This window comes from Thermobia domestica, chromosome 14 (assembly GCF_964235325.1).
Source record: "Thermobia domestica chromosome 14, izTheDome1.hap1.1, whole genome shotgun sequence".
NCBI lineage: Eukaryota > Metazoa > Arthropoda > Insecta > Zygentoma > Lepismatidae > Thermobia > Thermobia domestica.
In genome coordinates, this window is record NC_137467.1 from 120,993,813 (window position 1) to 121,015,858 (window position 22,046).

General features: G+C 35.6%; 1 protein-coding gene across 1 annotated transcript in view; it reads right to left on the minus strand.

The window, feature by feature from the left end:
* Positions 1–22,046, minus strand: part of v (Tryptophan 2,3-dioxygenase vermilion) — a 114,351-nt gene that overhangs the window by 21,193 nt on the left and 71,112 nt on the right. The window contains exon 4 of the mRNA XM_081738774.1: positions 11,875–12,012. Coding sequence (XP_081594900.1) covers positions 11,875–12,012 — 138 coding nt within the window. The remainder of the gene's footprint in view (positions 1–11,874; positions 12,013–22,046) is intronic.

Below are 22,046 nucleotides of genomic sequence, written 5' to 3' on the forward strand. Positions count from 1 at the left end.
AGTTTGTGATCTTGGAGTCGTTCTCCATTTTGCTGAGAAATTATTGTCCACTAGATATAACTACGATCCGATATTCACAATGATTTGATAGACTATATTTCTGCCAGTCATGGCAGAATACTACCATTAACATCAGCTAGGCCTAGCTAATCACAAATAAACAGGAATATTAAGCACATGCGTACGCAATTAACAGTATTTTCATTGTGTAAAATATCTCAATGTGTTAAAAAGGAACTTGTTTATTGATTAAAATTTTGGTTGGTAATTTGCTGTTTTTTTTATGTATTATTTTGATTTTAATGATTGATGTTTTCACGAGAATACTATTGCCCGTATATACAAACTTCCGTTATTACGAATTTAAATATTTACTATAATATCTTTGCAACTATTTTGGTATATTCTTTTGCTAGACTGGGACTATATGGCAATATCTGTAAGTGAATGTAGTTATTCAAAATTCTGTTTCATACCGTAATACCAATGTTTAAGACTCTTGGATATTAAATAAGAAAATCTTTTGTAAATTGCTTGTTTTTGCATCAATTTCAATTTTGTGCGCCGTCTCCCTTAGTCTGCGATAAGTGTACTGACGACATTTTCTGGAACTGCAGCTATGTTCCAAATTTTAAACCATTGTTCGAAATAAATTGATGGAAAAGATTAAATATTAATGTTTATATTCAATGTTGCCATGTAAATTCAATATCTGTGTATGATTTTTCTGTACGGGCGAGAGTATCTCTGTTAACTACACAAGTTTTTCGTAAACAAATTCGAAGCAATCATTCTACCCCAAAATACTTCCAACAACCAAAATGAAAGTTTAACTGGTATTAATTTAGTGCGTTCACCCTTATAAAACAGTGTTTCCATAATCATTTATTTGGAGCTGCCAAAGTGCGAAATCACATCTGATTCATATCTTTCTAGAAGTGCAAATAGTAATAGGTTACCGCAGATAGTCAAATATATCTGAATCAAAATAAATTTTAGAAATCAATTACCATATAATTTGGATAAACAGGAATAATGTGCTGAGAAGATACCTAGGTTATGAATTACCATGATTTCGAATATGTTCAAAATACAGTGAAACAGTTAACTGGAAGCAATTATTAACTTACCAAAACTGATTTACTAAATTTTATTCCTATATACACCCACCGTCTTCTTCACAAACAGATAATTTGCTCAAAGACATATATTGACAACATAGTGGAACAGTTATATATATATATATATATATATATATATATATATATATATATATATATATATATATATATATATATATATATATATATATATATATATATATTGTTTTGAAATAATTCTGGAAGAATCTGGAAAAAATCACAATATACTTATTGCTATGGAACATTTCCCTGAGAACTAAGATCCAAAATATTTGTTTTACTTTCTTTATATTTTTGAATGATTCAATTTGTACAATGTTATTAAAAATTTCATGGACACTTACTTGCTGTGGCAAATAAAGCCATAAGAATTTTTTTTTATCAACTGTTTTGAAAAATTACCTGAAATTACAAAGCTTATGTAAAACACTGATGAAAGCATATTACTGTTTACTTCCATAGTGGATGGAGACGAGACATTTCTATTTTGAGAACTTAATTTGTTTATTTTTGCAGTTTTATTTTTTTATTTTATTTGAATATGTTGAAGTATAGATTGTAAATAAAATCCAGTTGGAAAAATGTTTCATTTTATTTCCTATAAAATGTATTAATAGATTAATGAAACCTAACAAACAATTTTAGTGTAGTTATGATTTTATTTACTTATGCGTAAATTTTCAGGTTGATGTAGTGGTGTGGATTTACTGTTTGTTTTACAGAATATTTCGATAGTGAATGTTTTAAACTAACAACTTAGCAGTCCTTCCTTTTATATATGAAAGTAGAATTAATACCCGGTTTAGGCATACACTGAATCAATGTCATTCGAACTTATGAAGTAATATCTGATTATTATTATAATCTCATTTAAATACGAGGGTAAGTCAACTGAAAACCATAAAAGTAGAAATAAAAATCCGTATATGGAGCCAGTGAGCTGTAAGTTGGCATGCCTGTTTACGATAGTATGCCGGATGTCTCCTAGGTGGCAGCAGCCGGCAGATGCACAAACACCGGCGCAACAACAGTTCCAAAATGGCAGCCCCACTAGCCACATGCACCAGCGAGGAGCAGCGTTCTGTGATTCGGTTTTTGCGAAATGAAGGTGTGAAACCGATTAACATTTTTAGGCGAATGAAGGTTCAGTATGGAGATGCGTGTTTGTCACAGACACAAATCTATGAATGGTGCCGGAAATTTGCAAATGGTGTTACGTCTGTGGCCGATGCTCCACGTCCCAGCCAGGCTCGGCGCGTAGAGACTCCAGAGACCATTGCAGCTGTTGAAGCCATCGTTTTGGAAAACCGCCGTGTGACAATAGACGAAATTGCAGCATGTGTACACATGAGTCATGGATCGGCACATCATATTGTGAATGATGTTCTCCAGTTTCATAAGGTGTATGCAAGATGGGTGCCCCGACAACTGACACCTGAACTGAAACAGCGACGTGTTGATGCGTGCGAAGACCTTTTGTGGCGTGCTGAACGTGACGGTAATGCCTTCCTGTCACGAATCGTCACTGGTGACGAAACATGGGTGCATTACCATCAGCCTGAAACAAAGCGAGCGAGCAAGGAGTGGCGCCACTCCTCATCACCGAAACCCAAAAAGGTCCACTCCGATAAAGAGGTACGCAACGCGGTGTACGAGTGGTTGCGCCGTCGCCCAAAAGACATTTTTCTGCAGGTATTCAGGCTCTTCCGAAGCGCTGGCGGACTTGCATTGAACGAGGAGGGAACTATGTTGAAAAGTGATTTACTTCTGTACCCTGTGTGACCAATAAATAATATTTAAAAAAATAATTATGGTTTTCATTTGACTCCTCCTCGTATGATCTAGATATATTCAGTGCTGCATAGAACAGAAGAAGATAGAGTAATCGTTGAAACAGCGACTAGTCAAAAATAGTGAAATAATTTCGTTACAGAATTAGATTGTGAATGTTTTCTTTCTAGGCTATTCTTTAATATGGATAAGTTTGATATCTTCTCTTCTTTCTCTTTCTATTTACTTCTCTTCTTCTTTCTTTTCTTCCTTCCTTTTCCTTCTTTCTTCTTTTCCTAGTCTCTACTACCATACTCATGTCATCTTATTCTAGAGACAGCCTTATCTAACACACGGTTAATTTATTTATTTTGGTTTCTAAGGAGACCGTTGCTATAGAGATGACATAAGAGATGAGGTTAGACAATGTTTAATAATAATAATAATAATAATAATAATAATAATAATAATAATAATAATAATAATAATAATAATAATAATAATAATAATAATAATAATAATAATAATTCGCGTACAATAGGGATGTTGCTACGAGCCATATACAGAGTGTATATATGCTCTTTCCCATCTATGCACATATTTTCTAGTGAATTTCACTCGAGTTTTGTACTTTTGCTCACACACACACACAAAAAAAGACCTACTTCTCTCTGCACTTTAGAAGTAGACGATTGCAATACATTGCTGAGTACGTAGTTCATGCTTCTTCTACTAGAGGCGTGCTTGATCGAACAACTGCCGACTACAGTGCAAACTTCAAAGTACTTCTCTTTGAATGTTCACGTCCAAGACCAATGTAATATCACGTGAAAAAAAAAGTGCATTACTTATTGATCTCTCCTTCTGGTTAAGAAAAGAAAAATACAGGGTGGCCCAAAAGTATATATACACCCTTGTATTGATCAAATATAACACTCTAGTTTATGGATTCATTTGCTTCGACTGTTCCGGGCTTAACTTATAAGTAAAAAGATGTTAAGAACAAGTAACAAAGAAACTAGGTCTACCTGTTTAATAACAATAAGAAGTGATATAAAATGCAGTGAGCTGATCAGTACGAGACTGTATACCTACTCTGTATATATTTAGTTTGGCATATTACGCCAGGCAAAGAAGCGCAAACAGACCTCTTGTGACAATGTTAAGAAACTAAAAATTAGTGACACTCGGGAGAGCTGAATGTTGCTCTTCAACGTTACTAAAACCATATTTTCTTCATTTATTTAAAATATATGAAACTGATTTATGCAAGGAAATGGAATTGCAGCAAGTTTCCAACCGCTTGGGTACTACATCATACGTTTGACACTTTAACTGGAGTTCTGTAATTTTAATTTCCTTCTTGATTTTAGAGACTGAACGAAAGCGCTGCAGTTTCCCGAACGAGTAAGGGAGAAATGAAGTATGAAAACGAGAAAATTGAAAGAAAATGTAAAGATCTCATTGACGAATGGAACTATTAACATAGTGAACTAAGGATTGTCCACGAAATATAGAGGCGCGGCATCAGCGAACGAGCAAATTCCGCTGATAGTTTGCAAAATGGCCTTAAAAGGACAAAAATCGACATGAAAATGCTTTTAAACAATTTTTGTTTACAATGGGGGTCTACACATACAAGTATGACTATTGAGTTTTCAGTACCCACAAGTTTGTTAGTTTATTTTTCACCAAAAAATCTACTATTTTTGTTTTTCGTGATGTTAAAACACCTATTTATTTATAATGGATTAAAAAAAAACCCTTGCCACAGAGTTTTTAAAACATTTTATTTTAATACTTTCGCGAGAAAGGTTAAAAAAAAGGAAAGACTATAATTAATCCGTGAAGCAAATAATCCGCCGCCCCGGATAATCGAGAATTGACTGTATTATATTTTCAATGTTACAGTCACAATGCAAACATGATCACTTTGTTTTAGAAAATGTAAATAGGCCTATATAGTTAATGAAAAAAAATGAACTTCAAATTAATTGAAATGTTTCAGTTTAACGCCCTACGATTATCCCCTTTAGGTTAAGGGAGACTGATGATTAAGGCGAGTGAATGATGATCAAAAATCGATGGAATGAGAATGTGGGAGGAAACAGGAGTACCCCGAAAAACCAACGGGCATGATGTTGCCTAAACACAAGTTTCCTTAGCCGGGGATCCAACCAGAAACCCCACGCACCAGAGGTAAGCACTAGGGATGGTACCGAGACCGAGACTAGTCTCGGTCTCGTCTCGGTCTCGTCTCGAATTATCGAGACGAGACCGAGACCGAGACGGACTTTTATATACCGAGACGAGACCGAGACCGAGACGGACTTTTAAATACCGAGACGAGACCGAGACCGAGACAGACCTCTATAAATCGAGACGAGACCGAGACGAGACTTAGGTCAGTCTCGAAAGTCTCGGTCTCGTCTCGAATATTGATATTGATAAATACTAAAATTGCCTTCACTCAAAATTTGTTTCGTTGCTGTGTTAGACAATATGAGAACGGTTGACTGATGTACAGTGGCGTATTTAGGGGTGGTTATCGGGCTCAAACCCCTCCCGAAATAAATTTGTGTTAATTTTTTGCATTGCACGTACAACGCAAATGTTTCTCACTCGTTCCTCAACAAAATCCACTGCTGATGCGAATAGAATTCTCTCTCTCTCTCTCTTTCCCTCCCTCCCCCTCTCTCTCTCTGTCTGTCTGTCTGTCTCTCTCTCTCTCTCTCTCTCTCTCTCTCTCTCTCTCTCTCTATATATATATATATATATATATATATATATATATATATATATGGTCGCGGTGCCACCCAGGTTCGCCCTGCATGGGTTCCCGGGGCCCAACTTTAATTTTAAATGGAAGCAAGGGGTGAGTGGCACCTCGTTCGATGGATCTTGAAAAACTAAAAAGCGTTGTGGCAAAATATCTTTCATATCGGGCACTGTATTCAAAATGGCCGCCAAGAGATGTTGCCTCTATCAGATACAGTAAAACGTGCAGTACCACTGATATGAACACGGTTGAACATAAATGAACCGAACAGAAACTCAAATAGAAAATGTCATGTGGCACATCGATTGATATTGTCGCAGAGACTCCCAGGGCCACCCTTCAGGCCCAGGGCCCAGGGCGCAACTTGAAAATTGTAAATGGAAACATGGGGTGAATGATACTTCGTTCGACATATCTTTAAAAACTAAAGAGTGCTGTTGCAAAAGATTGTTCATATGGGTCAACATTTTCAAAATGACCACCAAAACATGGTAGCTGCATCCGGTAAAACGTCCAGTATCACTAATATGAAAACACCAGAACAAATATTCGAATAGGAAACCACAGAGGGTATTTACCATTCTATAGCTCGGGAATGTTGCATCAGTCGAAAAGATGATTAGAGTGAAAGTGCCATAATGGAAAGAAAGAAATCTAACTCCTAGAAAATAATCGCTCCAACCTCACTCCGTAAGTGAGTGAAGCGCGAAGGATCGGTGAAATTGCAAATGAGAGCCTTAGTTTTTGCAAATTGTATCTACGAAACAAAGTTATTTGAAATGTGTTTTTATAAGATATAAATGTCTCTGTAATGGGATAAAGTATGTAAAATTCTTGTTAAATGGTACCTTCCATTTTGATTGCAGGCAATAGTTTGATGCAAAAATGAATCAACTGAAATGCGAAAAAAATTTGTCGAACAATGCAATTTTAGAACAATGTTTAAAAACGTTGGTTTTGTTCAACAGTCGTCTGCATGATATTCGTTCGCTTCTTTTCCTTCTATGTCTTCTTGCGTGTGATAGAATATGAGTTTCACTGAGATGTCCACATTCACATTCCGAATAACTTTCAACGGTAATTTCAGTTGCGATTCTTAGTAACGAAACGGTACATACTGATCCAGATATGTCCCAAAAATCTTGCACGCAATGCGTTAAATTATCAGAGGCAAAGGGGCGGGTAAAATGTTGTTAAACTTGAATTTTACCTTATTTTTATTCACCTTATTTCACTTTATTTTTATTCGTTATAGTACCAGTCATTTGTATACACAAGTGTTTCAGACAAACCATATCAATTGCAAATAAAAAGTGAGGTTCTCATTTGAGATTTTACCATTCATTCCCGCTTTACCTACTTACGGACAGAGATCGGAAAGCTCATTTTCTATCATTTCCTTTTTTGCATCATGTCAATTATACTTTAATAATCTTTTTCTCCGTTGCATTATATTCGAGCCGTGGAATGATAAATACCCTCTGTGCTTTCCTATACGAGTTTTATTCTGTTCATTTATCTCCAACTATTTTCTTATTAGGGGTCTAGTGGTACTGGACGTTTTATATAATACAGGCACCATGTCTTGGCTTCCATTTTGAAAACGGTGACCGATAAGAAAAATCTTTTGCAACAACACTTTTTACTTTTTAAAGATCTATAGAACGAGGTATTACTCGTCCCATGTTTCCATTTAAAATTTTAAAGTTTGGCCCTGGTACCCCATGAAAGGCGGCCCCGGGAGGCGCCGCGACAACACCATTCGGTGTGCCCCATGGTATTTACTATTTGAGTTTTTGTTCGGTTCATTATGTTCAACCGTTTTCGAGATATCCCCGTGGAAAGATTAAAATGGGCCATGGGTATATATAGCCGCGGACACAGTATATGATCAAGGGAGGGGCTAAACCATGGTTTACCGCTTTATCCAGTGTAAAGAAAGTAGGATTGAAGCCCATTTTATCCAGTGCATACCTGAGCGTTAAGGGGGGCTATAGTCCCTATAGCCCTCCCCTAGGATCTGCTATATATATATATATATATATATATATATATATATATATATATATATATATATATATATATTAAAAATGCTGAAATTTTGTACCAAGTTGGGAAATTCTTCTTGATACTCTGGAATAAACAAGCAATGTTGCTAAAGCAAAATAAAGTTGTATTTTCTCAAATTGCGCTACGTAAAGTATTACATATTTAGTTATTTAACAAAACCACAATAGAACATACATTATTTATGTAGCTTGGAAATCTCTAATAACTCAAATGGCATGGACGGTGCAATGCGCATCAACTGTACCTTAGCGTCAAATACTGTGATCTTGGTATAATATATTTCGAATGAATGAAGGAACAAAGTTACAAGAAACGGAAAATTTAAATGTTTCTAAAGACTTTACTTCGAAAACGCGCTGACATATCACGTCTCATCATGCAGACTTCAAATAGAGTCCAAAAGACTTAAATGCTTATAACGCCATTTACAACAATTGTTATTTCAAATCGCTTCAGAGATACCAAACACATTGGTAGTGATTTTTATACTGCTTAAAATGACGCATTTTTATTAATTTTTAATAATGATTATTGCTTTCCTTTGCTTCTATAACATTACAACAGTTTTTGGTGGTTTTAATTACAAGTCGCAGTTACATTATTTTAAGCAGTGTTGCCCACTTAAATAGATAGCTAAATATTATTCTAAATATGTGCAAATAAGGTAGATAAACCGCAAAATATTTTAAAATTACTCGTAACTTGTTTTATGGTGCAAGAATGCTTTCAAGAGACGGTGTTTTTCATAGTCATTTTGGCTACTTATAATGTTAATGTTTAAATCTTCGTTCCAGCAATACATATAAATGCAAATTGTAACTGAGATTAAGTACCGGTAACTGATACATTTTCAGTAACACTGGTTGTTCCCCTTAAGCCTTAGGCCCAGTGTTGAATTCAGTCATTTTCACCCGGGGGGGAATATGAACTCCTCGGGGGCAGGGGAGTTTGGGTGAAGTAATTTCTACATTTTGTGATTGAAATTTTGAGAATTTCTCCGGGGGGGAATAAATTTTCTTCGGGGGAGAAATTCCCCCCCGGGCTACCCCCTGAATTCATCCCTGCTTAGGCCTGGTGTACACTTTAGATTAAGATCGTGCTTAATTAAAAATTCTAATTGCACCTTAATGACATTTCACTCGCTTTAGTTTGACCACCGACCACCTCAAACACGATCCATACCATATAGCTATATGCAATTATTCAAGAACTTACAGTTAGTAATACACAGTGTTCACTTTTGTTTTGTTTTGTTTTAGTTTAACGTCCCACAGTTATGCTAGGGCGGCTAAAGGAGACGTGGAGCTAATAATTATAGTGGAATCCGAACCACTTCGGTCGTTCAAATTTACCCCTACCGGAAATCGAACTCGGGACCACGCGAACCGAAATCAAGAGTTGTAGCCGCTAGACCAAATGGGGTCCTCACATTGTGTTGATTTAAATCATTCAGTCAGTGTTGTCGGGTCCGATGATTATAAAGTAGCGTGTCTGTACTCCGAAAGTAGCGAATTCGAACTATTTGTAGCCCAAGAAATGAATACTGATGGTGCTAATGAAATAATTTAATATGAGCTGGAAAGTGTACTGGACGTATTGCAAGAAGAAATTATGATCGACGGACGACAAAAAGAATTCTAGACTGGATACTACGAGACAAAAACAGCCTAGGAAACCTCCGCATACAAGAAGGTGTGACGAAGTCAAGAGCCACTGGAGGAGTAACCTGGAAAAGAATTGCCCGTTAGTTAGTTGTGGAGAAGACTTGGGAAGACCTTCATCCAGCAATGAATTGATAATGGTTGATTATGATGATGGTGATGATTTCATTATATCTGGACCTCGGAGGTAAACTAAAGCAAGTCATAATTTCGTAATTTTACAGAAGCGAAAAACTGGTTCCTCAACTAAGACTAAATATATTACTTTTACTAGGTAAGGTAGGGTAAAAATGGATCCAAAATTTAATGAAAATCATAGATGGAAAAAAGTATTTTTGACTATTCAATCCATCATGTTGCAGCAAAACTACGAAAATTAATACAAAAGAAAACTAGAAAGTTAAGAATCGCTTGTTTTGGCGAGTGAGAAAAAATAGATACAGATAACTCGAATTACCTATTTTATATACTTATATAATATGTATGTCCATGTTTTGCAACTAATTTTCAATTAATATAAAATTTCAACGTAATAAACGCAAGATTAGTTTTCTCGAATAAAGATTGCATGCACCATTGAGAGCTCAAGAATAAGATTAATCTATGTTACGGCACTGGATATGTGCTTACGTAATGCATTACGACCTTATGAACTAGTATAAGAACAGAATGCACTTAAAATGAGACGCGAACTATGCGAAGCATCGGACTTTGAATCTAACTTGTTTTGTGATCCAACTCGAGACCTCACATAGCAAAGATGAGTGTAGTAGCTCCCACCAGAAGGTTCAGGACGTTCGTGTTATAAAGTGTCAATTAAACACGGAGATGTAATAAAGCATTTCATCAATTTCAAACAAAATACGTATATTGTAGTAATACTTTACCCTATTTGTTAAGATAATGAACGTTATATTCTGTTTTTAAAATTACAGTCAAAGCACTATGTATTGAATAATGAGAAATTGTAAAGTTTCAATTTCGGTACGAATTAATACATTCGTGCTGCTATGTGTTGCGTTATCCGTTAGGAGGTATTGAACAATTCTGATTTAAAGGAAGGAAATAAACTACTGTATAGTACTGGAGTTAATTAATTAGAGTTTAATTGTATAGGTAGTTCTGAGGCTATATGATACAAAGTCTATTGCTGAAAGTGAAATATGGGTTCTATTAGGGTTTTAGGGTGATATACCCACTGATCATTGAACCTGGCATACGCGCATGGAAAGCATTAGCACTAGCAAATTAGTTATGAAGAGGTACACCATACCATAATTCTAAGTCAAAATGAAAGGAAAAAATAAGCGGAAACGACAGACTGTACGAGAATAATACTTTCACTATTTTAATTTCACACTATTTATTTCGAGACTTTCGAGACTTTCGAGACGAGACCGAGATTTGGTACTCGAGACCGAGACCGAGATCGAGACAAGCATCTGTTGACCGAGACGAGACCGAGACCGAGACTGTGATTTTTTACTCGAGACGAGACCGAGACCGAGATCGTTATTTATCAACCGAGACGAGACCGAGACTGTACAAAGTCTCGTCTCGTCTCGTCTCGATACCATCCCTAGTAAGCACTGTACCACTTAGCCACCGTGCCCCCATACACTCAATTTAGATAAGGATTACTTATTTTATACTATATGAATTTTAAGAAGTTTCTCTTAATTACATGTTTGAAGAAGGAATAATTGACAAATGAACGTAAGTCTAAAAAATAAATATTAAAAAATCATTGCAAAAGTAATTCTAGCCCTGCTCGCTGCTCTAGTGGATAGCGTGCGATTTTTTGCCATAGGTCCGTGGTTCGATTCCCGGTGGGAGAGCATTGAACGCATTATGATGATTCGATTTTTACTTTAAACTGCAATTCTACTTCTCATATAGGCTAGCAGCTGAAAAGGGACGCTAAACTTCTAAGAAATAGACGAAAAGAAAAGAAAAAGAACTGTTATTATTGTTATTGTTATTATTGTTAAAGAAAAAAACCGTTCTTTGACCGTAGCAGATATAGTAGAAACCTGACGCTGTGACGAGTATATAATAAAATGTTCATGCGGCACTAATTCAAGTTGGGACGTTAAGAGAAATTATAAAGAGAATATTTAAATAAATTGATTAATTGTGCTAAATGCCACTTTTAAATTAATGTATAAGATGTTAGTATTTGCATGTCTACGTTGAAGTAATTGCTATGTTTTAATAAAGACTATAAAATGAATGATACATTCACGGAGATTGCCTGATGAGTGGGATGACTTAGTTCGCGTTAATGTCTCCTTTCATGTGTATAAATTTGAACGACTAATCTGAACCATACTAGTGTATATTCTCAAATGTATATATAGATTGCAGGAGTACGCATACAAAAATCACGCTTGTTTACTGAAGAGTTTACTGAAGAGTTATTAAATATTTGCAAATATATGTATATACTCACTTGCTTTACTCCTAACTTATTTTCCAATAGGCGAAATTGAAGGCTTTGGAATCCCGAGGCTGGTGAAAGATATTTGCGGAACTCCATAAAATCAAGAGGAGTCATTGTCTCCAGAATCATGACTTGATCCACTAGAAGCTGTTGAATAAAAATGACATTTAAAATAACACAATCTAAACAAATATTAAGTTATGTACTGATATGTAAAACAATAAATTGTTTTATTTAAGTAAGATAAATTATATCCCGAAACAATATCACGAAGAACTGCAATGTCCATGATATATATTTATCTTATTACAATAAACCATTAATATTGTTTATAAACAAGCTGGTGCTGTTTCAATTAGTCTAGTCAACGAAGAAAAACAGAATAAGTAAATCGTGAAGTTTGAGGTTCGGCACAATTGTGAGAATGCCCTAAACGACATACTAAAAGTCCCAGAGCGTGGATGGTTGGCGTGCGATGGACGGGAGGCTTAAAGATAGTTTTTTAAAAAGTTTTTTTTTCTTAAATATCTCAAAAGCTATGGGGTCTAGCAGAAACATGTCAAAATTTCCTACAAAAATAGTCCTATACATTTTTTCATAGTATCAACAGTTTAGAAGATAAGAGGGGAGGGGGAATAAAAAGTAAATATTTCAAGGAATTCTTATTGTAACTAAATGTGTTCAGGCAGCGACTTATTTACGATTTTGTTTCCGGGTGGGGGCTTTGCTAACTTTCTTCCTGGGGATGTGAAAATTCTACAAGTTATTTCATTTACTATAAAATAGTAAATAAAATTTAAGGGGTGCTTAAGCCCGGAATCCTCCCCCTTAAATACGCCACTGTGTTCGGGTAACTTTCAGTTAAAAAAATGCCTGTACAACAATACAGGGTTTTCATAAAGTCTGGGCGGATTTAATTTGCTTATAATTTTCATAAAAATGCTCATAATGAAATCAAATAAAGTGCAAACGGTAGCGGAAGGATTAAATTTTTAGTTGGCAACACTGTTAGATAAGCGGCACTCTGAGCACGTTGAGAGAGGGAGAGGGAGGGCAAGGGTCAGTTTCTTACCAAATTCCATCCATTGTTGTTTCAATGTTGACTGTTAGAAGTAAGTTGTAAGCTGTATTGGTGTGTGTGTGTCTTTTAAAGAAAGAAATAAATAAAAAAAACTCCTCTGAGACTATTTTTTTTTTACCGTATCAAAGATGGCGTCGGTGAAAGAGAAAGCGCAATGTGTTCTGTGGTACGCAAAGCTAAAAATCACCAATTCTGGTGTGTCGAAAGTTCACCAAAGAGTTCAAAAAGCCGGCACCGACTGACAGTGCAATCCGAAAGTGGTATTTATTTATTTGCCATCAACACAACAGGCATAAGCCCAATTATAGTGTTGGTGTATTACATAATACATTTACAATAGTTTTCTTAAACATAGAGTTCATATTGCAGATGTCAATTTCTTTGTGTTTGATACATATTTTGTTATAAGTAGAACACATTCTCCAAATTGGTGATTTCAATAATACGTTGGTCCTTGCTTTTTTGCAATAAAACAGACCAGAGTTATTAGCACGAGTTTTAAGTGTTGGGACATGAAAATTTAATGTTGATATGAGATCTGTACAATTAAATTCGTTTTGTACTATTTTATGGAGAAAAATCAAATCTGTCACAGTTCGCCTTTGTTCAAGTGTAGGGATACAGAAGTTGTCTATTAATGTTAGATAATTTTCATAATATGGATAGATTCCAGTTGTCTTGTACGTCAAGTATTTGATAAATTTAGATTGGACCTTTTCCAGTTGGTGTTTGTATTGCTGTTGTGATGGGTTCCAAATCACAGCAGCATATTCCAGTTTTGATCGCACATAGGCATAATACATTTTTGTTAGTGTAGTACTATTGTTAAATTCCTTTCCAATTCTAATTATGAACCCTAACATCTTGAAAGATTCGTTAACTATGTTCTCTATATGGTTATTAAATGTCAGTTTCGTATCAAATATAACTCCAAGATCTCTGACTGAATTTAATCTATTTAGTAAGATCTGATTCATTGAGTAATCAAATTCTATTTGACTTTTGTTTCTGGTAAACGATAAAATGTTACATTTGTTTATGTTTACATTAAGTTTGTTAAGAGAACACCAATTAGCAATATTTTCCATGTCACGTTGTAAATCGAGACAGTCATGGATGGTCTTTATCCTACCATATATTTTGAGGTCATCAGCACAAAGCAATTTGTTACTTAATAATATATGATCAGGGAGATCGTTAATGAATAAAAGGAACAATAACGGACCTAGATTAGAGCCCTGGGGAATTCCAGAATATGCAATATAATCAGATGATTTATATTCCTTGTAGATAACAGTTTGTTTTCGATGATTTAAATATGATGAAAAGAACTTGATCAAGGGAGAAGAGAAATTATATTCGCCTAGCTTATGTAATAGTACCTTGTGATTGATTCTGTCAAATGCCTTTTCAAAATCTATATATATTACATCAACCCAGGGGCGGATCCAGGACCGACTTCTGGGGGGTGGGCGGTGGGTTGTCATACTGTTACTTTTAAGGGCTCCAAAGTTTTGATGGGTTTTATTTATATATATACAATAAGAAAGTTTCCTCTTCTAGGGGAGGCGATCGCCCCGATCGCCCCCCCCTTGAATCCGCCCCTGCATCAACCTGACATCCTACATCTAACGAATTTGCTATAAAGTCTGTGATAAGTGCAAGGTTTGTTGTTGTTGATTTGTGTGGGATAAAGCCATGTTGATATGGTGAGATTACGGGTTGGATGTGGTCAATTATCCGTCGGTATAGGATTTGTTCAAATATCTTTGCAAAAGTAGGTAAAATTGATATAGGCCGGTAGTTATTTATTTCATGTTTATCATTGGTTTTTGGTATTGGGCAAACTATAGATGATTTCCATTTATCCGGAAAAACGCATGTTTTTAAAGCGAGATTGAATACAATGCTTAGCGGATATGTAAACACATCTATACAACCCTTTACGATATATGGAGGTATTCCATCAGGGCCAACAGCAGTTCTGGGCTTTAATTTTTTGATTGCCATTTCTACTTCAGATTGAGTGATTTCCTCAATGGTAAGTAACTCTAGTTTGTTACTTACTTAAGGTATGCTAAGTTCTTGGAGACAGGAAGCGTCCTGGACCGTCTTCGAAGTGGGAGGCCGCCAACATCGCCTATAACAGTGAGCAGGGTGAGCATTCCAGCGCTGCCTACGCGAATGTGTGGACGTAAATGGCGCCCAGTTGGAGGTGTGGCGGTGAATGAACTGAGCTGGTGCAGATTACAGGTAAAAATTTAATCCTTCCGCTACCGTTTGCGCACTTTATTTGATTTCAATATGAGCATTTTTATGTAAATTATAAGCGAATTAAATCCGTCCAGACTTTATGAAAACCCTGTATACAAATTCGTACAAAATATCGGATATGTCACGCTTCGTACTTATTAACTCCAAGCAGTGGCGTATTTAGGATTTCGTTTCGGGGGGAGCCATGCAGAACATGTGAATAAGCACTTATATTTTTTGCTTTTGGGTGCAAACAAATTTTAATGAATTTATTTCTGGGGGGGCTTGAACCCGATAGCCAGCTCCCTAAATACGCCACTGGCTCCAAGGTACTGTACATTTTATAAGTGAATGTTGTAGATATTTTCTTATCAATAGAAATGTAACCTAGTAGATCATATCAACTAAACATAATGTGTTCTAGCTCATTATTCTTCCTTGAGAAATAAAATGCATAACAATGGGTATTGGTGATTTCTTCAGTTCCATGGACATCAGCTCATGTCATTATGTGTACTGTTCATGTCCATGGAGCTACTAGTATGACACTGAGTGGTCATTTCTTATATTAGCTAGTTGAAGTTACTTTATATTGAATAATGGGTAAGGAGATCTTTCTCCATGCAACAGAATTTATTTAAACGAATATGAGATACTGCATTTTGCGTTTTTAGTTATATGTCGGGTCAAAATTTTTTTGTTCGTAAATTTAAAGTGACTGACATGGATAACGTTTTTCAGCTTTTGTATTAGGAGACGAGTTCGAATACCAACCAGCTAGCATGCGTGTTCATCATTTCTAATCTCCTAGTTCGGAATCTGCGTTAAATTACAGGGTGCCCCACAAAAAAGGAAGAAATTTATTGTAGATTCTGTAATATGAGGTGGAGAGAGATATTTTCATTTATATTTTACTGACACTGTCACTTGAATGTTCATAATAATTGAATAAATGTAAATGCTCAAAATCCCTTTGGCTTCCACACAGCGGCGTAGACGTTGTAACCAATTTCCGGTGACATTTGGGATAGTTTGAAGTGTAACGTTGTTCCAGGGGTCTGTCAGTACAACTTTCAGGCCATCAATGTTTGTGATGTCTCTCCTGTGTTCTTGAACCTTCTGTAGCAGTATACCCCAAATGCAATAATCCATCACGTTGAGATCTGGACTTTTAGACGGCCAGTCGTTAGGTTCGATGAAGTCAGGGGTATTAATTCTTATCCATGTCACAGTATCGATTGCTGTATGAGCTTTCGCACCGTCTTGTTGCCATGTCCATTCGTGATCACCCATAACTGTGTTAATGTCTTGGAACATCTGGGTGCACATCTCGCCTCTATACACCACAAAACTATACAACTGCACATAACACACATTATTGCACATACAATCGTTCCTACTCTAGAAAATCCAAATTTCCTGCTTTTTTTCTGGGGCACGCTGTAGGTTCAGTATTTATTATCTTCGAGTTTATTAAGAACATTAATATCAAATCAAGTTAAATCCAATCACGGCAATAATTACAAAACATTAAGGTGATATTTCATGCAGGAATTACACAAACTTGCTACTAATTTAGATTTTCGTAGCTTTGTGACGGTGATGATAATTTAAAATTAAATGTACTGTTCGCACTTTTTCATTGTAATTAAATTATATAATTCGTGGATGTCTACACATCATATAAAATACGTTACTTCACACATAGCTGTATCTGTCACCACACAAACGCTTAGGTTTCATTTTAGAACGATTAAAATATCCAATACCAAAAAAAAAAAAATAAATAAATAAATAAATAAATAAATAAAAAATAAAAAAATAAAGAAATTAGAGTTCAGACATCGGGGGAGGGGGGGAGAAGGAATATGAGAGGCAAAGAATAGAGTGAATAAGGAAAAGTGGAAGGAACGTGAAACATACCGCCGGAGAAATATAGGGAAGATAAAAACAAGCAATGAATTAGCTTCCGAATGAAAAAAAGATGAGGCGGAGCATGAAATGAAGCGAATTTGGAGGTAAATACTGTAATAGAAAGAGAGGTAATACCATTGATATTGATAGCCCTCTATCAAGCCTGCTCTTAATATAAACGAAGTTCCACCTGGAGCGATATCCGAACGTAGTATTTCTAACTTTGAATGTAATGTAAGCTTATGATTCCAGTTAAAAATTAATTCAAAAAGTGATAATGATATTCCTTTTGGTAGATTGGGAAGGAAAGCAAGGAGAGAGAGAAAAAAATAAAACACAACGATAAAGAACAGTGCCGTAACTTAGATTTTTCTGGGGGGAGGAGGCAAGCGTTAATATTTGGGCCACTTAGAAAAAGTTCTTTTGGACCCTCCCGCAAGATTCGAAAATAGGCCCTTTGTTTCCATCTTTCTCTTACTCGTTGTGGGCCCTTCAAAACCTGTGGGCCCTCCCGCACACCCCTGGGCCCGTTCCATACATGACAAATTAATTAATGGGACAATATAAACAAATCTCAAAGCCATACGAATAAATATTATTTCTACGGCCCCTAATAGTAGACATCTTTTACCGAAAGGGGCCTACAACTCATTTTTGTTTTATTTACCTTTTGTGTGTTGTTTTGTTTATGTAATGTAGTGAACCTGTTCGTTGCTTCATTTATAATTTCATGTTCGTATCGTATATGGACTAAGAAAATTTTGTCTTAAAGTAGGCCCACCTCGAACGGAAGGGAGCTTTCTTGCGGAGGGAGGGCAGTTGTTTCTCCACAAGTTACGCCCCTGATAAAAAAAAAAAAAAAGCATACGGGAAAGTTAAAGAGCTTGAAAAGAAAGTGAAAAGATACAAAAGCAATATAACACTTGGAAATTCAAATATTTTAGAGAGCTGAAAAGGCAATCACTTATATTAAAATGTTCTAAAACAAACAAAAAATGAAAAAAAGTGTAAGAGTTCCTAGAAAGGTACACTGTAAAAAATCGTTGTGTTATTTCAACGACATACCTATGTGTTAACATGATTGTGTTAAAATATAATACAAACAGGTGGTTAGAACAACTCACTCTCCATTTGGAGTTCTGTGTCAAATGACAGTAGTTGAAATGACACACAGTCTGTGTGTTAAATTAACACAAGTGTAGGTTCTTCGGTATTGTTTTCTGCGTTTGCCAAATATGTTGGGCATCTAATTATAAAGGCTTATGAATTGAAGCTACAGACAAACACAGTAGAAAGAAATACTTAAACAAATCCAGATATACTCAAAATTTCAACATGCAAACCGTGCGATGTATTTTCAGTTCTTTTACATAATGTTTCTGAAGAAATATGTCAACAGCGAGAAACAACATCGCATTACTGCGTCACTTCTACACTGCACTGGAGCTCACCAGTCAACACCGGGAACTATGTTTCAAAAATGGCGAAAAACCAGTAAAAACACGATTAAGAGGAAAACATATTATAACGATATAGGTAAGAGTTTCCTATCATTCTTGAACAGGACGTTGATGAAGGCTGTGTTTCGAACCATCAAAAAATGCTTCACGATAAGTGTTGGGGAGGACGACAAAAAGGTTTATGAACATTTTCTTAACAAAGTGTTCTGTAGTTTACTATTCTTATTTTAAAAGTAGAATCTTCGGTAATCGTAAACATGCACACCACGTGGTATTCCAACACAGAAAAATGGTTCCATCAACACCACACACGGAGTTATTTCACAGCTGTCGTAGTAATACAGAAGTGGGGTCGAACTAACATCAAAAATGGTGTTAATCTGGTTGTCTGACCTTAATTTTGTCATTAATAATTACATGGCAAGTCTTCAAAATTCAGAAAGATTGCTGGATGCTTATCCCAACACTATTCATGAACTGACAAATCGCAACTCTTAATAAAAAGTAATAAATTTAGAAAACATGAGCCATGGCAACAATTGCAAAGTGCCAGTTGTAATCTTAAAACATGCGGTGAAAATTAGGAGTGTTGCCAATTTGAAAGGTCGAATAATGGATGTTTGGTGCACATTAGAAGAATCCTAAATTCATACTGGTTAACTATAGAACAAAAATAAGCATACCATTGGCTTTTGGGGAAAATTTACTATTAAAATGAGGTGTCACATGCTATGGTTTTCATTTTTCAAAACTTCACTTTAATTCAAAATGGCGGATTTCAAGATGGCTGCCGCAAATGATACCCTTATCATATCACTTCCCTCTAGGCATAATATGTATTACCGAAACCTTTATTCACTTATTTTCATTAATATGCAGGTTAGAAGCGTATGTAAGGGACTTACGCACATAGTAAGTATAAACAATTAATATGCCTATAACTTTTCCCCAAATGAGCGTATCTTAAAACTAACTTCACCATTGTCTTCCTGATTAAATTCTAGCCCGAAATTATGTATCATATTAGGCTATTCCTATTTAAAAAACTTGACCTTAATTCAAAATAATGGATTTAAAGATGTCTGCCGTCAAGGTCATACGTACCATACGACTTTCCCCTAGGCCTTATATGTATCTACCTGGTTGTATTTTCATTAACACTTCGTTTACAAAGGGTAGTAAGGGACTTCTGCAGTAATCTCTATTAACCACATCACAACCTTTAAAAATTATTAAAAAATAGAAAACATGCACCATGCCAAAAATTTCTGTCATCACAAGTAATGAATACATGTCCTCTATCTGCAATAAAAATTTCATTGAAATCGGAGCCGGACAATTGGGTGATGTCCCTTGTGAGCTGTGCGAGATGAAGCAGATATAGGTACAAAATACTTGCATATGACTAAAACGCATATTTAATAGGCAAATTATGTCTTTATTACAACAGAAACATATTTTCTCAAACGTAAGCAAGAATTATGACGTCTATATTTTCCTTTTGTGTTTCCTTCTAAAATAAAACTTGAGTCAAAAGAGGAGCAACAAACTTTGAATTATTGAATTACCTTAATTTTAACAGGAAATAATTCTGTAAGTGGGAAGAATATAAAAAGGATTTTTAATGAATCACCGATATGAATAAATGTATGATTGTATGTACGAGGAAAACACAGCAACTGCGTTATTTTTATATTCCTTTTATTCTGCTATGACAGGATAACGAGAAGGAAATTCTAGATCACAAAAGTAGTATCTCCGGTTTCTGTTTCAGCTTTTTATTTTTTATGTGATATTACATCATCAGTTTTTAGAAAACATATTACATTTTTCACCCACACAATATTTATTGTTATAACTGTTCAGGAAAATCTAATATATTTTTTCCTTGTTGTGACAAAGATATATATTGACAAATTAAGCTGTCGAACGGATAGCCGATTCCGAATCTAATCTTGATTTCCTAATTACCATAGCGTACATACCTTTGGCGTGGAAGAAGACTCGGGTCAGATTCCCGGCCGGAGCTCATTGGTTTGGATCCCACGTTAACATTAAACCTCCTCATACTAAAGGGACACTAAAGTGAAAATCAAATCGGAATTACCTGCTAGATATCTTAGTTTTACATTACAATTGCCGAAGTTAGTATTGTTAAAATTCTAATAGTAACATATTCAAATGGTAAAACAACATACTTCTTTTAAAACTAGTTGTTACGCCCGAACCTTCCGCCGCTGTATAACATACGAGGTTAATAGGGGCCGCGGTGGCTCAGTGGTAGGGCGTTCACCTCTGGTGCTTGGGGTTCTTTGTTCGATCCCAGCCAAAGCCAAGTTAACTTTGTGGTGGACAAACACCGTGTGCGTTGGTTTTTTCGGGGTTTTCCCGTTTCCTCCCACTTTCTTCATTGCACCATTTCATTTATTTCTCATCATCACCGTCTCCTTTAGCCTAACCGGCATAACAGTCGGACGTAAAACTTAAATACAGTAGAAAGTCGAAAATCTGAACTAATTGTGACCACAAATAGTTCGGATTTTCGAAAATGTCCAAGAAAATGCCATTTAGACTTAAATATACTGTACGATATGCTCTTTTATCGATACAGTGGTTATACAGTACATACAGTAATTACAATATCGTACGTAAGGCTACTTACATTTAGTGTTTCTGAAGAACCTGCTCGTATATTAAATTACACTGTTCTTCTAACTCACACTACATATGAATGAGCTTTTGTAAAAACACTGACTTCACTACCCCAACGGTCAATCCCATTGTTTGTTTATCGCTAGTGCTAAGACAAACTGTAAAAAGCTTCCAGGGACCGCGTTCGGATTTTTGACGTTCGGATTATCGATGTCCTACTGTATTTCATTTCAAGATACGAGGTTAAAATCATGCTAGAGTAAAGTCTATAATTATTTTTTTTTCAGTTTGCCCATCAATCAACAATGTTAAAAGGATAATGTAACAATTAAAATTTGGATAGGTTTTAATAAATAGAAATATTTGGAAAAGCTAGAGAGGCTTCTTCCTCACTGTCATGAATAAGAACATAAGAATGACTATACGCACAGAAGTGCAGGGACATACGCAGCAGATGAGTCCTGAAATCCCGACTTTCCTGTAAATTTAGCCTAATTTTGGGGGTTAATTTAGAAATTTTAATATGCATTTTCCTTATATATAATTTGAGCTTCCCGAAAACGTTTGGTAATCTCCGAAATAAGTTTCTGCGTATGTCCCTGCATAGGTAGATTGTCAAAATATGTCACTTTTCCAACTGTCCTGTTTTCGTCACTTTCTAAATCTGGCCATTTTAGGTTACAAAAGTGAACGGCATGGAGAGGACAATGGTAACCCTCATTAAAAAAAAAGTGTGAGCTGAGTACACACTGTAAAAAATCGTTGTGTTATTTCAACGACATGTCTGTGTGTTAACACGATTGTGTTAAAATATAACACAA